At 50.8% G+C, this 25,435-nt stretch overlaps 13 protein-coding genes across 13 annotated transcripts; 6 read left to right on the forward strand and 7 right to left on the reverse strand.

Annotated features, from left to right (window-relative positions):
* Window positions 1–427: 427 nt before the first annotated feature.
* Window positions 428–1,778, reverse strand: ACTTS2-3 (Trans-enoyl reductase ACTTS2; the record flags this gene model as incomplete). Its single annotated transcript, XM_037324134.1, has 6 exons — window positions 428–622; window positions 705–1,078; window positions 1,131–1,312; window positions 1,377–1,404; window positions 1,469–1,603; window positions 1,655–1,778. The coding sequence occupies 6 exons, from the start codon at window positions 1,776–1,778 to the stop codon at window positions 428–430; spliced, it is 1,038 nt and encodes a 345-aa protein (XP_037178586.1).
* Window positions 1,779–2,157: 379 nt separating this feature from the next.
* atnB-3 (Aspercryptin biosynthesis cluster protein B) lies at window positions 2,158–2,696 on the forward strand (the record flags this gene model as incomplete). The annotated part of the gene is made up of 4 exons (XM_037324135.1): window positions 2,158–2,267; window positions 2,330–2,385; window positions 2,450–2,604; window positions 2,655–2,696. 4 exons carry the CDS (start codon window positions 2,158–2,160, stop codon window positions 2,694–2,696), a joined length of 363 nt encoding a protein of 120 aa, XP_037178581.1.
* Window positions 2,697–3,532: 836 nt separating this feature from the next.
* ordA-1 (O-methylsterigmatocystin oxidoreductase) lies at window positions 3,533–5,509 on the forward strand (the record flags this gene model as incomplete). The annotated part of the gene is made up of 7 exons (XM_037324136.1): window positions 3,533–3,740; window positions 3,801–3,933; window positions 4,001–4,192; window positions 4,250–4,401; window positions 4,470–4,708; window positions 4,778–5,049; window positions 5,128–5,509. The coding sequence occupies 7 exons, from the start codon at window positions 3,533–3,535 to the stop codon at window positions 5,507–5,509; spliced, it is 1,578 nt and encodes a 525-aa protein (XP_037178580.1).
* Window positions 5,510–6,517: 1,008 nt separating this feature from the next.
* Window positions 6,518–6,785, forward strand: CGCA056_v008890 (uncharacterized protein; the record flags this gene model as incomplete). Its single annotated transcript, XM_037324137.1, has 2 exons — window positions 6,518–6,705; window positions 6,758–6,785. 2 exons carry the CDS (start codon window positions 6,518–6,520, stop codon window positions 6,783–6,785), a joined length of 216 nt encoding a protein of 71 aa, XP_037177884.1.
* Window positions 6,786–8,588: 1,803 nt separating this feature from the next.
* On the reverse strand, window positions 8,589–9,680 carry BOA1-6 (Oxidoreductase BOA1; the record flags this gene model as incomplete). The annotated part of the gene is made up of 4 exons (XM_037324138.1): window positions 8,589–8,826; window positions 8,884–9,234; window positions 9,295–9,521; window positions 9,576–9,680. 4 exons carry the CDS (start codon window positions 9,678–9,680, stop codon window positions 8,589–8,591), a joined length of 921 nt encoding a protein of 306 aa, XP_037177885.1.
* Window positions 9,681–10,216: 536 nt separating this feature from the next.
* CGCA056_v008892 (uncharacterized protein) lies at window positions 10,217–10,751 on the reverse strand (the record flags this gene model as incomplete). Its single annotated transcript, XM_037324139.1, has 2 exons — window positions 10,217–10,457; window positions 10,528–10,751. The coding sequence occupies 2 exons, from the start codon at window positions 10,749–10,751 to the stop codon at window positions 10,217–10,219; spliced, it is 465 nt and encodes a 154-aa protein (XP_037177886.1).
* Window positions 10,752–11,511: 760 nt separating this feature from the next.
* On the forward strand, window positions 11,512–12,254 carry CGCA056_v008893 (Superoxide dismutase; the record flags this gene model as incomplete). The annotated part of the gene is made up of 3 exons (XM_037324140.1): window positions 11,512–11,559; window positions 11,613–12,068; window positions 12,132–12,254. 3 exons carry the CDS (start codon window positions 11,512–11,514, stop codon window positions 12,252–12,254), a joined length of 627 nt encoding a protein of 208 aa, XP_037177887.1.
* A 2,196-nt stretch (window positions 12,255–14,450) lies between these two features.
* On the forward strand, window positions 14,451–16,173 carry CGCA056_v008894 (uncharacterized protein; the record flags this gene model as incomplete). Its single annotated transcript, XM_037324141.1, has 3 exons — window positions 14,451–14,491; window positions 14,537–14,980; window positions 15,033–16,173. The coding sequence occupies 3 exons, from the start codon at window positions 14,451–14,453 to the stop codon at window positions 16,171–16,173; spliced, it is 1,626 nt and encodes a 541-aa protein (XP_037177888.1).
* A 592-nt stretch (window positions 16,174–16,765) lies between these two features.
* On the reverse strand, window positions 16,766–17,962 carry CGCA056_v008895 (uncharacterized protein; the record flags this gene model as incomplete). Its single annotated transcript, XM_037324142.1, has 1 exon — window positions 16,766–17,962. The coding sequence occupies one exon, from the start codon at window positions 17,960–17,962 to the stop codon at window positions 16,766–16,768; it is 1,197 nt and encodes a 398-aa protein (XP_037177889.1).
* Window positions 17,963–19,477: 1,515 nt separating this feature from the next.
* On the reverse strand, window positions 19,478–20,470 carry sirO-0 (Oxidoreductase sirO; the record flags this gene model as incomplete). The annotated part of the gene is made up of 1 exon (XM_037324143.1): window positions 19,478–20,470. One exon carries the CDS (start codon window positions 20,468–20,470, stop codon window positions 19,478–19,480), a length of 993 nt encoding a protein of 330 aa, XP_037177890.1.
* Window positions 20,471–21,626: 1,156 nt separating this feature from the next.
* aclN-3 (Aspirochlorine biosynthesis protein N) lies at window positions 21,627–22,517 on the reverse strand (the record flags this gene model as incomplete). The annotated part of the gene is made up of 1 exon (XM_037324144.1): window positions 21,627–22,517. One exon carries the CDS (start codon window positions 22,515–22,517, stop codon window positions 21,627–21,629), a length of 891 nt encoding a protein of 296 aa, XP_037177891.1.
* Window positions 22,518–23,235: 718 nt separating this feature from the next.
* Window positions 23,236–23,847, forward strand: CGCA056_v008898 (uncharacterized protein; the record flags this gene model as incomplete). Its single annotated transcript, XM_037324145.1, has 1 exon — window positions 23,236–23,847. One exon carries the CDS (start codon window positions 23,236–23,238, stop codon window positions 23,845–23,847), a length of 612 nt encoding a protein of 203 aa, XP_037177882.1.
* A 244-nt stretch (window positions 23,848–24,091) lies between these two features.
* CGCA056_v008899 (Isoflavone reductase-like protein) lies at window positions 24,092–25,153 on the reverse strand (the record flags this gene model as incomplete). Its single annotated transcript, XM_037324146.1, has 4 exons — window positions 24,092–24,544; window positions 24,599–24,721; window positions 24,775–25,059; window positions 25,124–25,153. The coding sequence occupies 4 exons, from the start codon at window positions 25,151–25,153 to the stop codon at window positions 24,092–24,094; spliced, it is 891 nt and encodes a 296-aa protein (XP_037177883.1).
* Between the last annotated feature and the right edge of the window lie 282 nt (window positions 25,154–25,435).

Raw genomic sequence — 25,435 nt, forward strand, 5'->3', positions numbered from 1 at the left:
ACTACACACTGGCCATTGCGGATGAAGCGCAGGGAAACCGTACGTACATGATGATAAGAGACAGTGGGACATCTTGCTTAAGCATTGAACCACAGCGAAAGTTGCAATAGGGTACGAGCTTCTGCGCACGTACTACAACCAACGTCCATACTCTATTGCTGTAGGCGCTCTTGTTCTACAGCAGCAGCTGTGGTGTTATTGAAGGCTGGCTAGGACCTCATGCAACATGTTGGAAGTACAGATAGGCGAACTGCATCAGCAGGTGTACAGGCCTGAAACATGAATGTGAGGACGCATAATGCCACATGCCAAACGCATGGATATATATTGAATAAAATATTTTCAATTATTGTATCTCATCCTTTGCTCGAAAGGACCCTCAACGCGAGGTCCGCATCTGGTAAATAACCAGGGCATATGTCTTTGCTCAATAGTCAACTTTGAAGACAATCTTCTCAGCCGATATCTTTCCGTCTCTGTTAAGGTACATGGCCTGTGTGATTGTATTGGGACTGAGGCTGCCAAATATATTCACACTCGGAGATCTCAAATCTCCCTCATCAAGAAGCTTGGGAAGCTGATCATGAAGGTCTATGCTCAGTTCGTGATTTGGGATGTTGACCTAAAACAAGTCTTATTAGCAAACAATGTCATGATTCTAGCCTGTCTCTACCTATTCTATGAGACACACGAGGTTGACGTACCGGCCAGTGTGCCTTTGCGCGATAGGTATGCGCTGTTGGGAAGGCTGTGAAGACAAAAACGTCGGAGACCTCAACTGTCGATGGCACGTTCTCCGTGTTGGCTTTGCCTGGACGAACGGTGCATAGGCGACCAGTAGAGTCTTTGAGCGCCTTTGATGCAGTGGCCGAGGACGTGGCATTGCCAATTGTGTCGAACACATGTTCCAGGTTCGGTACAGCTTCTCGAATACGTGCGATTGCTTGCTCGTCGTTATAGTCAATTACGTGGGTAGCACCGGCTGCTTTGACCCTGTTAAAGTTACGAGGGCTACATGTGGTGATAACCTTATAGCCGTGTAGCTTGGCAAGCTGTATGGCAAAGTAGCCAACAACAGCTTTGACGATGTCAGTCCTCTTCGCGATGTCCTTGGAGATATGGATGCTCACACCTTCCACCCCAGATAAGAATCGGGTCTCCATTTGAAGAGTTTCTCGGAAGGCCGAGGCAGTCCGGGGAGAACAGCGCAAGCCAAGCTGTGTTAGCCGCAAGAGGAACTGTACTTGCCTCCGCAGCGCTGATCCTTTCTGGGATCTGAAACGATAGTCTTTCATCCGCGATAGTATGCGTGCTGAGAAGAGAAGATTCAGTCTTCATTCGCCTGAGCTCTGCTGGGCGCGAGAAGAGGAACTCACGAGTAAGCCCCGAGACCAGGAGTCTCTCCTACAAAAGCATCAGAAATGGTTAAATGGAGTTCATGTCGGCTCACACCGGGAAATGCACATACCGCCCCAGATGAAGCCGGCGATTCTACTGCCCTTGGCGAACTTGGTCACGCTGGGATGAGCTTCCACCACCTCTCCGGCAAAGTCGCAGCCCAAGACAGCGCCGTCACCAAATGCATTGACATCGAGAGCCAGCCCTACTGCCAGTCAGTGTGAGGGGGTTTGAAGACATTATGGGTGTCGCGTACGGTCTGTGGGGTTGAAGGCCGCATGGTTGACCCGAACATAAACCTGATGTTCCTGGAGGAGGGGCAGGTCGACTTCCTTGGCGGCGAAGGACTTGCCCTCCTGAACAATTGCATTGGCACGCATGATCAGGAACCGGGGTATCGAGACTAATTGCTGGCGCTAAAGTTGTCGCTGAGCTGCAAACAGATGATACTCGTTTCTTGAGGCGGGGTCGACTTCGGATGGTAATTCCGATACAGCGCATCTAATAGCGCGGTCAAGACACGCCCTTGACGCCCTTGCTGCGGGGCCGAGGATCGGCCCCTTCACTTGGGCGCAATGTCAACGCCACTTCAAGGCAAGAATGTGGCTGTACCGTGATTCGCTTTTGCTGTCATCATTTCATGGTCAATTTGATTCGTCGATAAAAGGTCGGCCATAGCATCACCATCTCAACCGATTTTAAACTCAGCAGCAACCACTACGAAGTCTCCAGCGTCCATCATTCACCCCAAGCACCAACATGTCGCAACAACCTCTCTGCCGCGTTTCTGTTCCCGAAGGAAAATACGAGTTTCTTTGCATCATTCCAGACAAGCCAGGAACTCGTGAGAAACGCATCGAGGTCCGGTCGTGAGTATCTGCCGGCACTATTACTGACTCTGGGGTGCATCAGCTAACTTTGCCATTGCTAGCCAGCACTTCGCTAACGCCATGCCTTTGATGGAGAGTGAAGTCTGGAAAACAGGCGGTATGAATATCCTCCCTACTAAACCATCCATATTTGTGTGGCATTCGACTAATATCTCGATCAGGTGCCCTCTTGGACAGTGTTCCCAAGAGCGACGATTCGGATGATATGTCTTTCGTTGGCAGTCACGTCGTTGTTGTTGGCGACTCAATTGAACAGGTGCGCGAGGACCTGAGGAAAGACGTCTATGCGACTTCTGGTGTTTGGGACGTAGAGAACGTGAGTGAACCATACTCGCGACATAACGACGATTTTGATCATGCCTTTAGGCTCAAATCTACGCATTCCGCGCTGCGTGGAGAAACCCCTGAGAATTTCTCGTGATAAAATTGCCCAGCTCTCATGATGAACGCATGTCAATCTTGAGGGATGGAAAAGGAATAAGGATGCAGCAGAAAGAGGCAGATAGATAGGTATTAGGCACTAGGCGAAACTTCCAGCACTGCGGTCGGGGTGGGGCCGGCCTCCGGATTGCGGTTCTTGGGCTGCTACTTCACGAATATCAAAGCTTTTTGTCTTTTCCAATCAATGTTGCACAAAATTTTACCTATACATCAAGACTTTGGCAGTCTCTAGCTTGTGATGGGCTCACGAATGCCAGGCCACGCTGCTCAATCGGATGTACGTTAAGGGATGTGAAGTGGATCCAGAGCCCAGCGAGCATTTCGCCTAAATCCTGCAAAGACAACGATAGATCTGATATCAGTTGATCTTGATCGGTTCGCTCGAAAATTGATTCCCTTCTGAACCTTGAAATCTTTACTCAGAAGCGATGCCTTTGGGGACTTTCGGCAAGTTTATGGGACTTCGGCGCGTTTCCAGCGCACTGCGTACGGGACCGCGCTCTTGGGACCAGGGGTTTGGAAACACGCGCATGCCCAACGGTAAGCTGACTGCAGGCTGCCAAGTGAGTTTTGCTGGTTCAATACCCCAGGGACCAATGATTGTGCGCTGAATATGCCACCATAATACCAGTGGATTCTCCTCCCATTGGCGTAGAACCCGATCTGTGACCTTCCCCGATGAGGAGATTGGTGGTCCTCGTTGACGCGATAGCTGATTCTCGATATAAAAAGGACAGCATCCCTTCGGTCAGTCCCAAAGCCCCTTCGGGCCTATACCTGAGGTGGTCTTGCAGATCGCAAAGATGAAGGACGCAACACTCATCATCGGTTTTGTTGCCGCCCTGTTTGCTGTTTTCATTATAGACAAAATCATTCAAGCGAGAAAGAATGCCCAACGCTTGCCTTTGCCACCCGGCCCCCGAGGCTATCCCATCATCCAGAATATGTTCGACCTTCCCAAAAAGGACACATTTGCAGCCCCTCAATATGCAAAGTTCAAGGATAAATATGGTGAGCATGAACACTGCAAAAAGTAAACACTGCGCCTAACCACTATCGGACCTCAAAAAGGTCCCATCACCGCTCTTAGGATCATCGGAAAGCCGTTCATCGTCATCAATGATCCTCAGGTCGCCCTAGATATCTTGGAGAAGAAGTCCGCTGAGTTCTCATCGAGACCAAGCTTGACATTTATTGGTGAATTGTACGCCTTGGTCATCCTCGAAATCCTTCGGTCTTCCGATATCGCATCGCGTCTAACAGCATTCAAGGGTTGGTTGGGACAAAGCGACGGGCGGCATACCTTACAACGAAATCTTCCGCCTCCATCGCAAAGTCTTTGCTCGCATCATCGGAACTAAAACAACAGCAGCGCAATTTGATGACCTTCAGGAAGCCGAGGTCGGTCACTTCCTGCTGCACGTTCTTGACAACCCGGGAAATCTGAAAGAACATATCCACAAGTAGGTAAAACTCGTGTTCATGCGCTGGAAACGACCGCTAATATGCTTGAACTTTAGGGAGGCTGGCACTGTGGCGCTGAAAATTGCCTATGGCTATAATGCCGACCAGTTCAAGAAGGATCCCCTCCTCAGCAAGATGAATAAGGTGATGGACGACTTCGCACGGTCAGCCGTTCTTGGACGTTACTTAGTTGACTTCTTCCCGATATGTAAGTTAGTTAAAGGTTATTTAATTTCTTGTGTTACAGTTGTGATCTAATACACTGAAAACCCATAGTGAAATACCTCCCTGATTGGTTCCCGAGTACTGAATGGAAAAGACAGGCCAAGGAATACCGGGCCGATTTCCTGGATGCCGTTGAGAGACCTTATAGGTTCGTTGAGACTCAAATGGCCGAAGGCAGAGAAAACGTCTCCTACCTCGCCAAGGCGATGGCTACCAGCGAGGACACTCCAGAGGACGTACACAACAACATGTGGACAGCGGGTTCGATTTTCAGCGGCGCCGCTGATACGGTAAGCTCCTCAACTTTCTAAGCACAACCTTAACAGAGGGGATTATGGGCCTAGGCTGACCGTTATCAGTCTGTGGCGTCGGTAAATGCTTTTTTCCTCGCAATGGCCAAGTTTCCCGAGGCACAAAAGAAGGCGCAGGAAGAAATCGACAGAGTAGTTGGCAGTGATCGCCTGCCTACGGTCAGCGATCGCGACAACTTACCATACCTTGAAGCACTCATCAAGGAAGTACTACGGTGGCATACAATTGCGCCGATGGGTCTTCTTCACATGAGCTCTGAGGAGGCTTCGTACTCTGGCTACCGAATTCCCAAGGGTTCCCTCGTGCTCTGCAATATCTGGTGAGTATCTCGACTCCAATAACAACTTGGTTTCGTTTCAATCATTCAGGATACTTTATTGACGCGATGCATGAACAGGTGGTTTATGCACAACCCAGAACTCTACAAGAACCCCTTCGAGTTTCGACCCGAAAGGTTCCTGGGAGCCGAACCAGAGACTGATCCACGCAGATACGTGTTTGGGTTCGGTCGCCGCATCTGTCCTGGCAAGATCCTTGCCGACAACTCGCTTTACCTCAACTTTGCCCAGTCGTTGGCTGTGTTCGACATTGGCAAACCAGTTGCCAACGGTCAAGAGTACGAACCAGAGTTCAAGCCGTTACCAGGGGCGATTAGTCACGTAGCCCCTTACGAAGCAACGATTAAGCCTAGGTCGCCCCGTCATGAACAGTTGATCCGTTCCATCGAACAGAGGTTTCCTTGGCAGGAGTCGGATGCAAAGGGATTGGAGGCAGTGTAGGCCCCGATTTGTGAGGGTATGTTCATGATTGCGCACAAGAACCTGTGATCCGAATCAGTTGCACATATATATAGAACAATGAGGGCATTCACCCCCGTTCATGTTTATGTGAGGTTTTGACATCCGACGCAAACTATCTGCGGTCATCGATTCGCAAAACAGTTACACCATAGGAGGAGGGCATCGCGGGAGGCCCAAGGGTCGATCATATTCAACGGCGGATGATCGCGGTGGAGAACCCGCTCAATATGGCATTTTAGGGAAGAGAGAATCTGCATGTCTCGTAATACGAGGGTTGCAGCGACATGGTCCTAGTCTGGTACAGGCGCCTGGGCGTCTCGGACACCCGGTGGGAGGCTGTCAACATATTGGGCGGTCGTGCGGAGAATCCAACGAGCCATACATGAACGACGTTTGGCCGCTATCCACCTCGAGAACAGAATGAACTACCATGGAACAATGCATGTAAGTTGAAATCGACACGAGGGTTAATTAGCCCTGCATATGGGCGTCTCGCGGGAGCGACCTCATCGCGTCGCCAAATCTTCCCAAAACACAATCCCAAAGTAGCAACTCGGCAAAGGAACCCCCTGCAATTGCCAACTGCTGAATGTTTGAATTGACCTTGGATGTAACATTTTTTACGCGATTGTGGGGAGACTCTGAGACGACAGCATGGTTGTCTCGAAAGCCGAAGAATAAGGAAACAGGGGTGTTCGTCTCAACTGCCACCTCCGCCTCCTGATTCGTCTCATCTCTACCAAGAGTTGCAATTGACCCCTAATAAGCTTGATCCGATTGATCTGCATGAGAATCTTAAAAGAGCCGCTGTCCCGTCATGTTTGCATCTGGGTTGATCTCTGGTCAACAACCTGCGAGCGGTAAATTCACTTCAATCTGTCAATTTTTGTGAAACAATCCTGGCCGGCCAGACTTTTGCGAGCGTCGCTTTCCAATCGCTACATACCAACCCGAAAATCAACACCTCTCTCTCCATCTCACGCCAAAATGAAGTTCCAGGCTATCCTCATCGCCCTCGCGAGCATCATCTCCGTCTCTATGGCCGCGCCTACGCCGGCAGAGTCGGATTCTGTCCCCGCTAAGGAGAACAGCGGTGGTCGCACTGTCTTGGATGGTGCTCAATGCAGCCCTGTGCAGGGCCGTCTCGTTTGCGATGATGGCTTCGGAAACACCTTGTAAGTCCTTGAGCATTGTTGATGAGAAGATTGATCGCTGACCATGCATAAGCTTTGCCGACGACCCGTTTTCCTCTTAGAGATCCCAAATGAAGAAAATTCTGTAACATTGTTACCTAGAAAATTGGGAAATAGTCCATGTTACGATGCATCTGGACGGCGTGAGGCCTGGAAATGAATAGATTATTAATGTTGAAGGATCTGATTTGACGGGAAAATGCACCTATTGAGAGCATCTCCTTATCGAGGCAGGTGTAGATCTCCACGTGACGATGATGGACTCCACCGCATGAACCTGGGGCGCAGGGATCTCATCTCGCTTACCGCGTTCATGACGATGCTGTTCGGCCGAAGTGTCACCAACCTATTGATGTAAAGCTTTTGCTTGGAATCTTCTGACTAGACTTCATCTATCCTTCCTTTATGTTGCAGTATCAAGCGTCGTAATCGGCATGGCGTCATTGGTCAATTTGCCTGGCGAGCTACACCATCTCATATTCTCCCACTTTTCCACGGACACGAGAACCCCGGATGGCGGTGAGAGCGCAGAGTTCGGACAAAACCGCGCTGGCATCCACACTTTAACCCTTCTCTCACGGACCTGCCGCGGTCTCAACCACGCCGTCAAGCCATACCTCTACGCGGAAGTCAATCTTGGGTCACAAAGTAGCCGGAAACTCATTGCCTTGCTCAGACACTTCGTCAACGACCCATACTCGGGCAGCTGTGTTCGATGGGTGCGTATTGACTGGGATGGCCTCCTTTGCCAGAAATTTGATTGCAGTGATCAAGAAGCCAACTTCCTTGCCGATGTGGCAAAGAACCTCCATTTAGACGTACCGCCGGCTCCGCCTTGGTACTCTGCAGACTGGAGAAATGGCTTCTTGGCGGGCATGGTGCTTCTCAAGTCAAGCGGTGTTGAACTTGTTGACATCGAAGGATACAATCAAAGCTTCTGCTCTAGTATTCCAAAACAGCCCCCCCGGCTCGAACTTCGCCATTTCACACAATTCAATCATGCATTGCATACTCGGACAACTAAATCGACGAGAGATTTGTACCGCCTCATCAATCTTTCGCCTCATCTCCAAGGCTTCCGCTCAGCTGAGTACCTTCCGGCTAATCCCTTTGATATCGATTGGTCTGAAGTCACCACCCTGGTTCTGGAAGAAAATGAACTCAGCGGCGGGACTTACTATTATTATGTATCGACGGCGGCACTCGTCGACATTTTGCGATCGTGCCAAAAGCTGCATCATGTACGGATCAAGCCGACAGAGAATAATGGCCCAGCCCCAATCGTCCGAACACTTGAGAGATTTCACAAGGACACCTTGAGAAAACTCGCCCTTGTATCATTCCCTCGGGAGGGAAAAGACTTGGACATTTCATTCAGTGCCTTCAGCGCACTCGAAGTTCTCGAAATTCACGGCAACATTTGCAAACCTGGGTTCGCCCTAAGAGGTCTCCCTCATTCACTCCAAGAGCTGCGACTGGACGGTGACTTTCACGGTGTTCGAGAAGACTTCGAAATCTTTACTTCGGAGTTCACGGATGGGTCTTATCCTCGTTTCGAAACAGTCAGGTTTCAGCCCATTTATTCTTGCTTTCATGACAATTGCCCATTCATAATGGATGGCCATGTAACTCTGGAGGACATGGTCCAATACAGAGATTGGCATTTTGATGAGGCTGAAGCCGAAGAATATGAGGGAGGAAAATGCAAGACACAATGGGAAATAATCTACGGGCTTGTCAATGCGGGAGTTAACGTCTGGGTTGACTGAACACAAAATTGGAAGATTTCATGGCAACTAATCAATCATTGAACTACACATCAACAGACTCTGACCACGAAAACGTCGACTATTGTGGTAACAAATTTACCTTCCCATCCAAGCTTTGTCTATCATCTCTTCGACACTGACTGGGCGTATGTCCGGATACTTGTGATTCATTCGCTTTTGTTTTGGCATCTCCATCAGGTGACGGACGATAAGCCGCCCGAAGAAGGATGTCATCTGCTTCATTACAGCTGCATCTCCCTCCAAATCTTCCAAAAGAGTGGCATCATCGTTTTTCAATTTCTCCTCGCTGTCATAGGTCACGTCGAAGATGCCCCTTGCCGCAGCGAGTTAGTTCCCATGTACATGCCAGTAGGCTTGTATTGCAAAGTACCAACCTCGAACATCTTGAATCTTGGCTAAGGCTTCATTCAAGGTCACATCGGAACCGACTACGATGCTGTACTCAGGCCAGTCCTCGGATTCGAGCGAACGGACAATGAAACGTGCCACGTCGTTCGAGTGAGTCAAGCTGATGACATCGTTGCCAGAGCCGGTAATCACAGCACGCCGATTTTGGACGTCGATGGACCACAGAAGTGGGGATAAGTGACTGTGGAAGTGAGGCATCCCCCAGTAGTCCATCAGAAAGCCGTTTACAAAGCGGGTGTACTGCAAACGAGAATCCTTCAGCCTCTCGGCAGTCGTGATCCACGGTGTCGTAAAAGGCTCATCAATGACGTCTCTAGCGTTGATACGTCAGCTTCAAAGGCGCTGATATGGAAACCCGTAGCTTAGTTCTTACTGGGGCCTATTGAGAATTCCGAACTCACTGGGCATAAAACGCCGGGTCGTTTTTGATGCTTCTGCCGCATCAATCAAGTTGAGTTGTGACTGGAACGAGTCCTTGGAATCCATGGAGATGGTGCTGATGATTGTTTCGATGTTGTGCGAGTCCAGGACTTTGACCAAGGATTCCACGTTCTCGTAGTCAACCTGGACTAGAGCTGGATGGAATGATGGTGCATTATTCTAGGTAAGTGTCAGCGGCATTCACGAACCAATATTTGGAGTCACTTTGACTACCCTTCGACTCAAAATAATGAACGGATGTTTTCTGGTAAGCTGAATTTGTTCAACGATAGCCTTACCCATGCCACCTGTACCACCAGCAACTGCTATCATACCCATTTTCACGATTGGATAGACTGAACAGACGGATGAAATAGTACGGCGAGATCCTCATACCCTAGAAGTCGTTCCACGATGCGGTCTGGGCACTTGTCTTTATACCTCAACAGCCATTCGTTGCATGCACATCACTCGACCGGATCGGCTGAATTGATTACAAATAAGCCCCTCAAAATTCAGATTCCATGGGTGCATGCTAAGAATAGTGGCAATGAAATGAAGATGTCGGCACTCTCGGCCGCCGCCTCCCACATGTACCGTTCGTTGCCGTGACCAAATGTTCACTCGCCTGTACAGCGGGGCCAGGTGATGTCCGCTTCAGTACATTCATCGGCGGCCAAGAAAGTTCGGAAATGTCCACATAGTAAAGCGAGACTTTACTAGAGACTTAATTGCTGATAGATTCAAGTGAATGGTAGTTTCCCCCTTCCCGATGTTCAAGCATTTCCCAATCCAATTAAACCCGAGTTTCTTGTTCAAGACCTTTAATAATCCTTTACTCCTCGTCATGCCAACATGGATGCACTAGTCAATAATCACAGAGAGTTCACGAAATTGAAACCGACGATCCCCTCTGCCACTGCATTGTCCATTTCGGCCCTGGGGAATATCGAAACCCTTCTCCCGATGATGCCATCGTCTCCAACTTGTAATGAGATCGGCTCGTTCAGGGCAAGCTCCAAAGTCGAGCCGTCTTCGAGTACGGATGCATTGGAAAAAGCGAGTTGTTGGAAGAGGCCACAATCCTGGGGTCTTTTGGACAGATCACCGGACTTGCTGTTGCACAGATAACACATTAGCTTTGTGTACCCTTGACTCCGGATTTTCTTTGGCTGTTGCAACTTACTGGATAACAACGACGACATCCGACAACGTGGGTAAGTCATGATCTCCTCCGCTAGTGATCCTTGCATGTGTAGCGAAAGGACTGCTCGGCTTCCCTGGTGTGTGGAACGAAAGGTCGCCTCGGAGTTTGCAAAGTGAAGTTGGCGAGCTTGGCTGGCAGAATGGCTGGTTGAGCACGGCGAGCGCGCCACCTCGAGGCTTGGTGCAAGTATCTGGGCCGCACATGGTCAGATTTGGGTTGTCTGAAAACAAATCTTCGGGACTACAATGAGAAATTTCTGATGAAATCTTGTAAAAGAAAGAAACAGAAAGGACAATTTTCAAGAGGCTGGAATAGTCAGTATTTCAGCAACATCTAGACCAGCTCAAACTCCCTCAAGGTCCTCATCCCTTTCATAACCCCTGTCATCCCAAAACGAGCGCGAACGGGACCGGCCCGGGGCCTCTCCACACGTCAACTAACAATAGCGGAGCCAATCATAATCATCCATGAGCTCCAGAACAGGGAATCTGGATGAGCAAGTTAGAGCAATATTGATCAGGTAATGCCCGCGTGCATTGTGCACGATCGCCAGGTGAGCAAATCTCATCCAGAACAGCTGAACTATGAAGAAATCGTATCACAAGATGTATCGTGATTGACGTTTTATTTCAAAAAAGCTGGTCATCGTCCCCACCATCTCCATGACTCTAACCCATGCACCCCGTTGAGTGGCCGAGACCAGGTCTAAGTCCTACGGCAGCTCGCGGCCATCAAGGTGTCCGTCACATCATCGGATTCGACGGAGGACATCCCCATCATTGCCGAGATGATGAAATGTGCTCAGTACCCCTCCTTGCCCCGGGGTGACTTCTTCTCTTCCTTCTCAGGTTCAGCAGCTTACCCCTCCATCTTCTGTTTTTCTCATCCTCAACTTCTGGCTACGAAATCACCTCACGCACAACCTACCTAACTAAGACACGTCCAAGTGACACAAGATTCACCATGGCCAGCTCACAGTACACGCTTCCCAAGCTCCCTTACGCTTACGATGTATGTACCACCCTTGCTTCGGCACCAGGAACTCCGGCTAACTCCTCCCGAAGGCATTGGAACCTCATATCTCGGCCCAAATCATGGAGCTTCACCACAGCAAGCACCACCAGACCTACGTCACAAACCTGAACAAGGCTATCGAAACATACAACGCCAACCCTCTCCAAAGCCGCATCGCCGTTTTGGCGGCACTCAACTTCCACGGTGGAGGCCACATCAACCACTCCCTCTTCTGGGAGAACCTCTCCCCCGCATCTAGCCCGGATGCTTCTCCCGACTCCGCACCCAGCCTGATCGCCGAGATCACCCGCGTCTGGGGCAGCCTGGACAAGTTCAAGCAAGCGTTCAACGCTGCGCTGTTGGGCATCACCGGCAGCGGCTGGGGCTGGCTGGTCAAGGACGACACGACAGGTCTCAGCATCATCACGACCAAGGACCAGGACCCCGTCACCAAGGGTGTGCCCATCTTCGGTGTCGACATGTGGGAGCACGCGTACTACCTTCAGGTTTGTGGATGCTTCTTTTTTTGATCGTGTCAAACGGAATCACTGACTGGGATGGATGGGTAGTACCTCAATGGCAAGGCGGCCTACGTCGATAACATCTGGAACGTCATCAACTGGAAGACTGCCGAGTCGAGATTTTCTGGCAGCCGCGACGATGCTTTCAAGGCCCTTAAGGCGGTCCTCTAAGTGGGGATGTTACTTCGGACGTAGCGGAACGAATTGATGATATGCAAGGGCCTCGGATGCGACTGCATCAATGAGCACGGGTGCTAGAACCAATCACTAACGGGTCGATCGGTTTGCAACGCTTAGTTCTCCCCGTCAACGTAGCTACCTAGACTAGCATCCCGTTCAGACCATGAAGAGATGAATTCAACTGGCTGGGGATAAACAATCAAATTCAATTTCGAGAGACGGTATCGCAATGTGGCCGTGCAACATCCAATGCTGCCGTGTAACCCACGTCCGGCAAGCCCTGGCGAGGGTTCTTTCTCGCACGTAGTCCCTTACTGTGTCTCGGCTGCCTGTTTGTAGCCTCTCACCCACAATATGCGCAGCCCGCGTCGACATCAACTTGAGCTGAGTTTTCCCGTGACGGGGTACGAAGCCACATCCACCCTGCCAGTGCCCACTGGCGCACGACACGTTGCGTTCGATCGCCCTCAACCATGAGGCGGCGCAATACGGTCGCATGGAAAACAGAGCTCAAAGTTCGTCCGGTCAGACCTTCTGCGTCGAGGGACAGACCCGAGTCCCGTCCTAAACTCCGAGAGTCAAGCGAAGACAAACACCGACGGGTGTGAGACGGATCATCCGACTCGGAGGAGACAAGACGGAGCGCAAACCGGCAATCTTGGTCGACGAGAATATCTCCGTCAGGTTGATGGCGTGGCTTCTCCGCCAATCTATGCCACCAGGCATTTCTGCCAGCCGTAATTGCATCTCCGCATAGTCGGTGTGCATCTCGCCACAGACTGTCAATCTTGCGGGATCTCCCAGTAGCCTAGCTGCGTCACGCATCGCTCCGGGCTGAGGTGAGGCAACACGAGCCATGCTCCCCTTAATAAGCACAATAAGAGCAGAATGAATCATTCCGTGACCGCGTCAGGTGCATTGGCCATAATGCCAATGGGAAGCCGACGATGTTTGGCTGCGATAGTGTACCGGCAGCATGCAGCTGGCCCCATGCAGGTACACACGCTCTGCAGGGGACGCTTTTCGTGTTGTACGGTACTTGCCCTGCGGCAAAGCGCAAAGCCTGTCGCTTTTCAAAAGCTGCAAGATTCTGGGTACAGCAGCTGTTGTATCTACGATGGTGAACCCAAACCTTTGGGATGGTGTTGGGCTTGGAGACGTGGAACGATGGCTGATGGGAGGGTTGTTGGTCTATTTTTTGACGGCGGATTGTGAAAACATTTTTCGTGACCAAAATTCTTCAAATTTGCGGCGAATTTGGTATCCCCGACCGCTGAATTGTGTGCGCAGTCGGTTCATGTTGCCTGAGATTGCGTGGGACGGAGACTTGCAGCCGCTGCCGAACCCGCGGCCTCTCCGGCCCTCCTCTCCCGTGTGTTCAGTGTCCAACTTCTTTGAGACAGCTCCAAAGTCGTTTCTGCAATGGTAAGGACAGGGTCGATTGGCGATGATGATCTGTCTGTCATTGAACAAGGTGCATAAGGTTAAAAGCGAGAAAAGCGTGCATACGACTGTCACTCTGCCCGATGATCCTGGCAGCGACAAACAAACTTGGCCGACTCGACTGTCAATGTCAAATCAGAAGCCTGCTCCGACCCATGCAGGTTTCCACGTTGTGGCTTGATGTAGGCAGATTGCTACCAACCCGCCAAACGACAGCGGGTTTGCGTCCGGCGTTCGCCTCCCCGCAAATATTCTTAGAAACCAAACGGCTTTCTATGAAGGGGGACGTTGTGGCTGGGATCAGATAGATGGCTGCAGCAGGATGGAAATCTTGGTGCTTGATTCGATTGGTCGACTGTCCTTCCCCAACGACGTCGAGGCCATGAGAGACAAACCGGTTTACCTTGACATGCAATACCGAGACACTCAAAGCGAGTGATGTGGCGCTCGCACTTGACGGCCAGCTGCATGGCAAGCCCTTATCGAAGCCCGTTCTAGATTGAGGGCAGGCTTGCGTGATGAGAGTGTCTGCCGAGCATCCCGTTTCCCGTCCGTGTTGGAACGGCTGTGGGCTCTGAGTTGGCTGCGGTGTTATTCTGGCCGGCATAGAAGGTTGGACAATCATTTCATGATATAAAGGAGTGCAGCCGGCGAGAAAAGACGGTCTTGTTCTGTTTAGTCTCCAGCCAGCACGAACCGTCGCAGCATCACACTCGTTTCTTACTCCCACTTCTCTTGCTCGCCATGGTCTTTCCTGCCTCTGGTCTCGCCCTCCTGGGCCTTGGGTAAGTCGTCATTCTCAGGCATCTCTGTCCATGCTGACTTGGCAGTGCTTCCTTGGTGAACGCCATCCCGCAGGCCAACCACATCATTGCTCGCCCTCCGGCGACATTGACCGTGACTTCACTCATTGAGATCACCAACGAAGTCACCGTAACTGCTTGCGGTTCCAACTGTGCCACTGCGGTCACAGTCACCGTGACTGAGACTCAGCCGTGCTTCTACACTTGCTCCGCATCAGCCTCCAGCTCCATGCCCGGCACACGGACTTCAACTCCGTCTTTGCCTACAATCAGCATTCCGCCGAAGCCTTCTACTCCCACTAGCTACGTCAACTCCACCACGGGTATCCCGACCTCCTCCACTCCGTTGGGTACCGGCTCCTCAACCAGCCCTACCTCTGTCTCTCCCTCGGACACATCTTCTCCTGGCACGACGGTCTCAACTCAGCTGCCCAGTCTGACAACTTCTCATCACTCGCCCGCCAATACCACGTAAGTCGTCTTCTGCGTCTCTCACTTGGACTCTTCACTGATGCTATTCCAGGACCCGTACCCGGACGAAAACAATCAAGACCAGGACCTTGACCCTGTCCACGGGTATCTCCCTCACCACCGGTACGGGCACCGGTGCCAGCAGCGTGCCGTACCCCAGCTCCAGCCTCTGGAGCAACACCACTCGCCCCATCCCTAGCACCACTCCGGGATCCTTGACCACCACCGAGGCCACACTTCCGACCATTCCCATCCCCACCCCGTCGGATGTTGATACCACCTCTGCTCCATGCACCATCTACGGTTGCCCCTCGTACACCACTGCCACCTACACCACGGTCATCAACACCACTGTGTCGGACCAACTCCCGGAGACTGGCACAGCATCCCAGTCAAAGACGACCCTGAGATCCACCATCATCGTGACCGTGACCAAGTCTTTACCGTCCAGCACCGGCACCGGCTACAGCTCGACCGGCCCCGGCACCGGTGCCTCCACCGGCTTCCCCTCGCACAACATTCCCACCAGCTCCATCAAGCTTTCTTCTACTCTGAGCTATCCCACGACCACCTCATCTTCTTGGACCAACACGACTACAACCTCTTCCGGCACCAGGACTGAGACGAACTCGGATGACGTGACCACCGCCACCGAGTCGCCTTCTTCCACCAAGAAGCCCTGCACCACGCACAAGACCGAGTCTAGCACCGAGTCCAACATCGAGTCGAGCACCCAGTCCAGCACCTACCCGGCATCGTCTCCCGGAACCACCGTCTCGGACGCTAAGCCATCCGCAGTGACCACCTCCAGCTCCATCTCTGGTGGCTACGACACTTACCCAACTTCTTCTCCCGGCACAACCGTGTCTGACGCCAAGCCGTCGGCCGTCAGCCCTTCGGAGTCTCCGTCCAGTTCCATCTCGGGAGGTTACGACTCTTACCCCACCTCCACCCCTGGCACCACCGTCTCGGACGCGAAGCCCTCCCTCGTCACCCCCTCCTCTTCTATCGACGGTGGCTACGATACCTACCCGACATCTTCCCCGGGCACCACTGTCTCAGACGCCAAGCCGTCCCTGGTCACTCCCACCACTATGGAGACCCGGACATCTGATGAAGCCACCGCCAGCTCGTCTACCTCGATCTACGGCGGCTATGACTTTGGCCACAAGCGCCGCGTGATTCGTCACTAACTTGGCCCGGGTGATGGATCAACAAACTGCAATTGGAGAAGGCTCAGGTTGAGCATATAGAACGCCAAAATTACTCATTGAGTGCGTTGTTGCTGCGGGGGCTTGGGGCTGAAGTACAAAGCTGGTGTTTCTTTTTCTCTTCTTGACCTTCGTTTACATCTTTCTCATAGGTGATTTCATGATAGAATTTGGTTTAGTTTCAATGAGCAGGTGTTTGCCGTGGTGACAATTCCGCTCACGCCCACTTCCCAGGGCGAATCAGAAGTTGAGTGCATGTATCATTGGTAAAAAGTGACATGATGCCGTCTTGTTAGTAGACATGACAAGGGATGGTCGTTGAGAAGTCTATCTTAGGTTGGCCCACATCGTATGGAAGGCAGTTGAAGTGGAAGACGGTGGCCGGATAACCCTTACCAAATGGCAGCTAGGGGGCCTCACATCCTCATTAAATCTAACTGGGCATATATGGCCACTGAATCAGGCAAAAGGTGTCAATTTGGTAATTAAATTCAAGCAAAGCAGCTAGGTATTGGGATCATGGCTTTCTTGCATACCACATAGGTGCATTTTTTATAGCCGATATGAGCCTAGATCAGGCGTCTAGGGATCTAGCTAAGGCCACAATACTGTCCGTACGAAACTCTCCTTGCCCAGTGGCATAGCCGCCAGCACCAGCTGCATCCTCCACATCTTCGGCTCCAGCCAGAGCTTCATTCTTTTCACCTCTGCCAATCAACTCCAAGATACACCCGGTCTCTTCCTCCTTCAAGAAGAATTGCCGAAGCCCTGTAGCCAGGTCTGTACTGGGCACATCTGCTGTTGTCTGCCAACCCTGTTCCCTGACCTCTGCAAACACAGCATCAACGTCTTCTATCCTATGGTGAACGTGAGCACCACAATGCTTGTTCATGAGCTTCGTGAATACAGCATCCTGATTCAGTCCCTCGGTCAGAATCAGGACCCGCTTCGTATCAAACGGCAATCCCATCACATGAATCAAGCCGTCGTCTTCCCCGTTGGTACGGGAACCGGCGTTCACCGTGAAAGTCCGCAAGTGCGTGAAACCCATCATAAGTTCGTGAAAGCTCTTCATCTTGGTGGCGTCTGGCATGATGGCAGCATAATGATCGAGCTGGTAGGCCGGCCCAGCAACCGACTTCAGCGCTTCTGAGGAGTTGGAGAAGGCACCGTTAGAGGATTCCCAAGCAGGGGCCTGCGCAAGACTTATTGGATATCCCGCCTCCTCGCGTTTGAGACCAAGCTCATTTGAGCCATCCTCAAGTTTGACTTCGTGGAAGGCTGCGCCGTCAGCCTTCAGCATTGCACGAGCCCTCGCCAAGTTATAGACGGAGAACCGCATTGAAAGGCCAATGTTACCAGGGCCAGTTCCTGCGGGCGCCCTGACGATGCTCAATGTAGGATCGTCATCCCCTGGAAGCTGATAAAGCGTCTTGTCCTCATTGAACCTGGCGTTGTACACGCGCTCAATAGTTTCACCGGCTCGACCAACATTTGGCGTAGTCAAAGTCAAATGTGACATTCTCTTGACTCCCAGGCGGTTGACCGCTCCAGCTGCTCTTCGCGCCATCACCAAATCATGACAAGCATCCCACAAGGCAACATTGGTCACCGACGATCCAATCTTGGCAAATACTGCATTGATGAAAGACTTGGTGTCGTTGGCACACGCTTCAAGGTTGGAAGCACTGTAACCTCTCAAGGCGAGACCACTGCAAGCTCGCATGAACAGATTGGAGGTGCCGGAATTGCTGATCCACTCTGGGAGCATTCGAATAGAAGCAGAGTCTAGACTCGAGAGAGTCTCTTCTCTGCTCTCGGCGGGTTTGAAGACGTTATTGGCTCCAGCGACGATAAATCGGGACGAGACAGAGACTTTAGCGAACGTATGATTGATCAAGGCAGAAATTGTCTTTGGCGTAAGAACGTAGCATCCAGCACAGGGTACGAAAGCCTCGCCCTCGGCCGCGGCAAGGAAATTGGCGAGATGCTCTTAATCAGATGAGCCCGCCTTACGTGGCGTGTATCGAGCGGATGAGAGCTCAGCCTGGGAGAGGCCGGCTTCGAGACATCTGGGATCCAAGCCTGGGGCGAAATGGGTTCCAGCCCCGCTGCGGCGCGTGTGTTCAATGGCGACGCAGTCTATGCCGTCGTTGTCAATTTAAAAGCCATACTGGCTGGAGATTGCCACAACGCGTCCAATGCCCAACTGCTCCGCTGCTAGGGCGAAGGTGGCACCGACACACCCGAAGCCCTGAAGCACTAGGCGAGCTCGTCCCATCAAACTCGGGTCTGCGCGAGAGAGAAGCTCTTTCAGGGTGACAGCCATGACATAGCCAGCACGCAGCGTGTAGGACAGTGGCCCAGTGGCCCCGGAGGTCTTGCTGTTCGGATATAGCTTGGTTCCCATCACGATACCGCGCTCTTCCCATTTGGCGTCAGCCAGATAGGTCTCCGTCGTTCCTCCGCCGTACAGTCGGGCTGTGTCGATCTCGTTGTGGCTGCGTGATTGGAAGAGATCTAACATATTATTAACATCTTCGACGGTGGTGACCTTGAGACCGCTAATAGTAGGTGACCCAATCGTCATCGCCCCGAAAACGACGGGAATTGCTGTTTGAGATTTTGAAGCCATTGTGTTCTCAATTGTCATAAAAGAATGTATGGCAAGACCAAGTCGACTGTGTGATGTCTACGTAGAAAACAGAAAATGCGGAAGTCATAGATAAATATGTCCTTTTCCACAATTCCAAGTTTCAATACTGGCCATTGTGACGCAATGATGCTAGTAATTCCGCTGCAGCACTTTTGTCAGCTGCGTGCAGTGTTGAAGCGGAAGTAAAAGGGAGAACGTATCTCTGCTATGCAAATCACAAATACATATGAGACCATATCCTTGGCCAGACTCCTTTTAGCATGGGCCGGCGAAGGCTTTTACCACCGTCCGATCGCCAATATTCTTCTGATGGGGAAGGCCAAACCTGCTGGAGGGGACTGAATGGTATTGTTACCCTTATGAGCACATACCGTTCGGCACTTTTCATCCATGCTGCCAACCTCCCCAGCATCTCGTGTCACATTTTTGGGGGCTTGTCGCGTCTCGCGGGCTCGTTTCAGGTGGTTTGATGATATGGAACCTCAAAACAGGATCACAATAGATATCCCTAGCCATCTTTTGTATGATACTTTGACATAAGTTCAAAGGCAACTTTTCACGTATCATAACTTGAAAAAGCAAAATAGATGAGCCATCAGCTATTTATTACAAGCTGATTAATCTGTCATTTCAGTTGCCGCTGAAAACAGTTTGGTAGCTATCAACGCCAGCTTCATCTTTCACCTTCTCCCATATCTGCTCAATCGCCCCAACTGCCTTCTCAGACAGAGGACCTCTGTTGCAAGCCAGAAGTGTCTCTTCCATTTGCGACAAAGAGCTGGAACCAAACACGATACCATCGCCATGCTCCTTCCGGAGGATACTGTGGTAAACGACCCAACGGTACGCTAATTCCGCCTTTGAGATCTGCTCCTCCTCGGCAATCTTCCCCCATTCCTCAAGTGCAGATAAGTAGCTGTCTTTGACGTACAGCTTGTGGTAGATGCCGAACATTTGATCCGGGCTGAACCTTGTCCCACCTGACTCGATCTGCTCTCTGGTCTTGGTGAGGAATCCCCCGGCAATCGGCGAATACGCAACGAAAGAGATTTCAAGTTTTCGCAAAACAGGAAATAAGTCTGCCTCAGGCTTTCGCGCTACGGCGGAGTAGTTGTCCTGGTATACCGTTGGAAGGACTAAACCGTTGTCTTTGGCTACGTCGTAGAGTCGCTGAACCTCAGTGGGAGGGTAGTTGGAAAGCCCCAGCCTTCGGAATAAGCCTGCCTTGTGGGCGTCGTTGATGCCGGCAAGGGTCTCCTCTAAGGGGGTATTGAAGACAGGCGCGTGCAGGTAGAACACGTCGAATTGAGGGACAGCAAGGGTCTCTATGCTTTGTCTAGCCGACGAAAGCATGTAAGATCGGGTGTTGGCGCCATCAGCCCTATCGTAACCCCCGAACCACTTTGTGTCAAGTTCAAAGTCGAAATCTGAGCCAGCTTTCATAGCGCCTAGTTTTGCTTCTGATCCGAAATAGGCCTTCGCAGTGTCGAGTTTGTTGGAGCCATGTTTCTTCATCAACTGAAAGGCTTGAATAATGTGCGACTCCGAACCCCCCCAGAAGCTGTCTGGATAGCCAAAATTGGACGTTCCGACGATGACGTCGATTCGATCTTGGGAAGTCATAATTGTTGGTGATGGTGCAATGATGCTTTTAAGTAAGTAGCGTTAAGAATTAGGCAGCGTTGATTTTAAAGTCCTCGTTCAAAATTAGGAATACTCTTCACGAGAGACGCTTGTCTTATGTGGCCGTTGCAAACTCATGCCCTCTGCCGGGCCCCGGTCGCTGCGTTCGTGAGTCGACACTGTTGACTCGGTTCTTGGACTTAAGAACCGGAGATTTTGTATGCTGACAGCCCTGTCAGTCCGTGTGGATCCAGCTTGGTGCTCCGTGAGCCACCCGGGGGCTCGGTCTCAATGTAATCCGTTGGTTTAGGCCATTGATTCAGCAAACCTCCGTCTTTCCCTAAGATATCAGCATTGAGACGTAAACAGTAAAAGTGTGCGAACTTTCTCACGCAGCCTGCGCCTCCAGTCGAATCATGATTGACATCACGCCGACGAACCCACTTTACCCTACGATCTTGATGCATGGATGGTCTTAAGTCCAAGCAACAATGACATACCTTTCGATACTGCTTTGCAATTAGATAAATCCCAGCAATTTACCTAAAATTTGTGAAGGATAAACCCTTCTCGAAGCCATACGTCAAAACATCACGTTTCTTCTGTAGAGTCCGGGATATGCCGAGACGGTGACAGCGATAGGTCGAAGGAGGGTAAAATCGCATGATTCATTAATTCTGTGTCCTATGAAATTTTCCGCTGTCAGCTGCTCTCCCGTCATTTGTCGAAATTCTTTCAACTTTGTGAGATCTCTCATTTGCGTTTGGTAAAATCGTTCCTAAATCCGATGCTGACACCCCTGTGAGCCGGGGACCGGACGATTTACAAGTGGAGCTCAGTCTCGACGAGCCTAGGGTCCACCACCGAGGAGAAGTCATGCTGTATTCGAGAAACCTCGGGTCGATGGAAGACAAGCCACACCACACAATGAGTGTGGGTCCCAGTATGTATTGTACAAGTACCTAAATGGGCTTGTTATATCCAATATAGTTATTGTACTTTCGGACTTGAGTTTTGTCAACATGCTTGGATTTCACCATAATACTAGGTAAAAGAGGGATGAACCCTTCATTTCGGGAGAGACTTTTGTAGTGCGTCTACTACTGCTCTATTCATGTTGTTGACAACATGATATCCATTCGTACAATGCTTTAACTTAGTCGTAGAAAACGAGACAACGAACTTCAATGCTCTGTCTGAGGGGTGCACCGTCCGGTGTCTGGGGATCTGTGAAGGCGGTGTGTCCTGTGCCATGTGCAATGCAGTTCTCTTCACCAGTCATGAAATCGCTTCTCGAATCGAAACATTTGACCAACAACACTTCATCTGGCGTCATCTCCTTCACATAATAGAACTGATGGTCCTTGTTTGGAGAAACCACGTACTGTTCCCCTCTGACGTCATACCCAGCTGGTGACGAAGACTCTTCTACAACCGGTAGCACATCTGGTTGGATTTCGCTGTGCTGGGGATAGAGTAGGTCGACTTTGACCAGGTCAGTTGGAGCCGTGGTCCGCCAGTCAAGAACAGCCAAAGGCGTGTCAGAAGCGTCATGTTGAATACGTCGCCAAACATTGACGATCTGGAATCGCCCCTTCAACAGCTGAGCTGACTGTTCCGCGGGAGTATGGCGGAGAACTCTGGCCTTGGCAGCAGCAGGTGTCTGAATAATATGCACGAGCTGCACGGGCTGTCGTGGAGATGGCGTTGCCCTTCTTCTGATCGCATGATCAAATATGACAACCTTTCTGACACCATCTAAATGTTTTCGCAGAAAGCTTTCGACCTCGTTGTAGTATAACTTTCGGATTTGCTGTTCGTCGTTGAAGTCCTCTAGAGAAGAAGGCGCGTGGCAAGTATCAAAGCCAAATATATTGATGGAAAATGCCGAAGTTTGATGTCGCAGATTGAGAAGCTGTTGTTGGGCATTGACCACACCGTACGACTTGCCCGGGCCGTCTACCTTATTCCAAGGCTTCTCGAAAGACGCTGTGGCGTTGGGCTCAAAGGAAGCCGGGTCAATGTAACTAAGAATCGCCGTCGTCATGGTGGTTGGATGTCTTTGCAGTGACGATATGAAGTACAGTACGAGATTTGAAGACAACATAAGATGCAATTGACAGTATGCGACGGGCCTCAGTCACTTATACGCAACAATAACAGGAGACGTTGAAGATTAAGTCAGCGGAGTCGGCGTATTCGCCCGGGAAATACTGGATGCCGGAGCCCCAAGGGTTTCTCGACGTTGATTACATGACAGATGTGCCTGTTCAAGCACGGCTGATGTGGGGCTAGTCCGAGCTTTAAGGTTTTCAAAAGCACCCATAACAACGCTGAATTAACAGGGTGGAATTGCCCAGTCGAGCTTCCAATACCAGCGGTTGGTGGATCGTTTAGTGTCTGGCTTATGCATCATAACTACTTGACGTGGTTAGGTTGCGTGTGCGACTGCGTAAAGCAGTCTCCCATATCACACAACGGCTTTTGGATCGACTGCAGCTAGTCAACTACGCCCAACTTGTCAAACGCGCCCAATAGTCAATCACGCCCAACTGCGCCCAAACTCGGAAAATACCGTAGTTTCTGGGGGACCCCGGTGATGAAACATAACCTACACTGAGTCAAACAGTGACACCTGCGATGTCGGGCAAACAGCTTGGACTACAAAGACTATGTAGGTCTCTCAATCGTGGTCACGAGGGCACATGGTGTTGCCGCTGCCGACCTTTCGTCACTTGAATATCCAGGAGGCTTCATTTCTCAAAATGGCTGCCCCTCAACTACGCAGTCGGAGGTGGACGAGGGCTTCCTACCTCATATCTACCGATAGCGATCTTATCCCGATTCCAGTTCTCAGCTCGTTTTTCGCGTCGAAGGGCTTCTACTGGGCCAATCCTCTTCCCGAGCCCGTCATGCGACAAACATTACAAAATTCGTTATGTTTTGCGCTGTACGATATCAATTCCAACTCAGTGGAGGCCGCTGAAAACATTCTCCGACAAAGAGCAGCAGTCAACTCCGAAGACGACCCAGACGACACCACTTGCAACTTGGGGAGCGAATGCCAGCCAACACTCATCGGGTTTGGCCGCATCATTACGGATTTCGTGACTTTTGCATTCTTGACCGATGTTTGGATTGAGCTCTCCACACAGGGACAGGGGCTAGGCTCATGGCTGATTGGCTGCGTACAAGAGGTTATTGAATCGATGCCACACCTACGCAGAAGTATGCTCCTTACAAGTAGTTGGGAAAAGTCTGTGCCATTTTATCAGAACTTGATGCACATGGAGTTGATGAACGAACCCGATGGAAAGAGACCAGCAGTTATGGAAATGAAATGGAAGGGGCTAGTTGATGGATGGCAAGGCATCTAAGCCGCAGTGCAGCCGGTGTATCATTATACCTAACTTCCATGGGCAACAGCCGGATAACACCCGGGGATAGGCTTTCGCCTCGGAGGATGACCAAAGTGAACAATAGAAATCTTTCCTTGATCTCTTGTTGCACGAAGAAATGTTTATTGCGCAACACCCGTAACCATGATAATCATTCCATGCGTCTCCACCATGAAAGCCTCTTCAAGCGAAGCGTGCCCCCATTCGTCACAAAAGAAGCAAGTTACTGCTTGATCACAGCCCTCACTGTATCCTCCACGCTCTCTTTCTCCAGCCCAAGCCTCTCATTCCAAATACCACCCTTGACGTCTGTATGGTCCTCTAGTGCGTCACTGCCAAGGACCAATGCCATAATCACGGAAGCTCCACCACCCACGATGTCACCTTCGCCAAGTCTCTTGAAACCATCCAGCCTCATATTCTCGGAAGTCTCTTCTTTGACTTTCCAGTCCTGGCCGGTTGCCTCCTGGAGGGCCTTCAGAATCTCAAGCTGAGTAGTTGTAAAAGATTCAACAAAAACAAGCTGATTTCTCGTCTCAGAGGGATGCTTCAAGACTGATATAATGGCACGTCCAATCTGAGCTACAGTGCTTGTAGTAAATCGGGTGTTCCCACCGTCCACCAGGGTGGCGACCCTGTTGTTGAGGTCAAAGCCAGTCATGCCCAGCTCCAATCCCTGAATCGATGTTAGCGGATTTAAATGCTGTCTCGATCGGGACCTTAAACATACCCAATCAAAGAACGGGCCAGTAATGATGGCGGTCCAGCTAATGTGCTCTTCATGAGAAGTAAGCCAGTCTAATTGAGCCTTCTTGGGCTGGAAAAAGGGAACCGCCTCGATGACGAGATCAGACTTCGTGCAGGTATGTTAGCTGAGGCTTCCGATGGCAAAATAAGGATGCATACAGAGGAATCAGACCCATACTCGCTGGGGATGAATCTTTTCACTCCTGCTTTGATGGCCGCTTCGGCTACTTTTTGCTGCTCTCCGAGAGCAATAATCGGGAGCATGCTGACGACGGCATCTTGACCATACAGTGCTTCAACGAGAGATCCTTCGCTAAAATCGCTTTTGATGACCTTGGCTTCCTTTGGAAAGGTTGAAGCTGAGCCCTCACGACTAAGAATAGTCAGGTCAAGGCCAGATTGCAGTAGCTGCGGTAGTACGCCTCTTCCAATATTTCCACTTGCCTGTATTTTATGTTTGTTAGATTGCTGATCTCATCTTCCGCGTGAACAATCACAAACAACTTACACCGACTACCACAACTTTAGTAAGAGACATCCTGTATGATTTTGAGAAGCTAGCTGTTCCTTTGAATGCACATAACAGCCTCGACCTTTTGCAAGGACCATCAAATCAACTTAAATAATTTACAATTGCAGTCTCGCCTCAGCACTTCTGCCACTTCCACAGCTGGCACTCGCCTTGGATTACGAAGCATAACTTCCAGTCAAGCATTAACCCAACAAAGACCCAGCGGCGCAATGTTTTTGCCTTGAGATCCAGACATAAAGGGCTTGCCTTGAGATCCAGACATAAAGGGCTGGACAATATCAATGTGCT

The sequence above is a fragment of the Colletotrichum aenigma genome (genome assembly GCF_013390185.1).
Source record: "Colletotrichum aenigma strain Cg56 chromosome Unknown KSG_Cg56_contig05, whole genome shotgun sequence".
NCBI classification, from domain to species: Eukaryota; Fungi; Ascomycota; class Sordariomycetes; order Glomerellales; family Glomerellaceae; genus Colletotrichum; species Colletotrichum aenigma.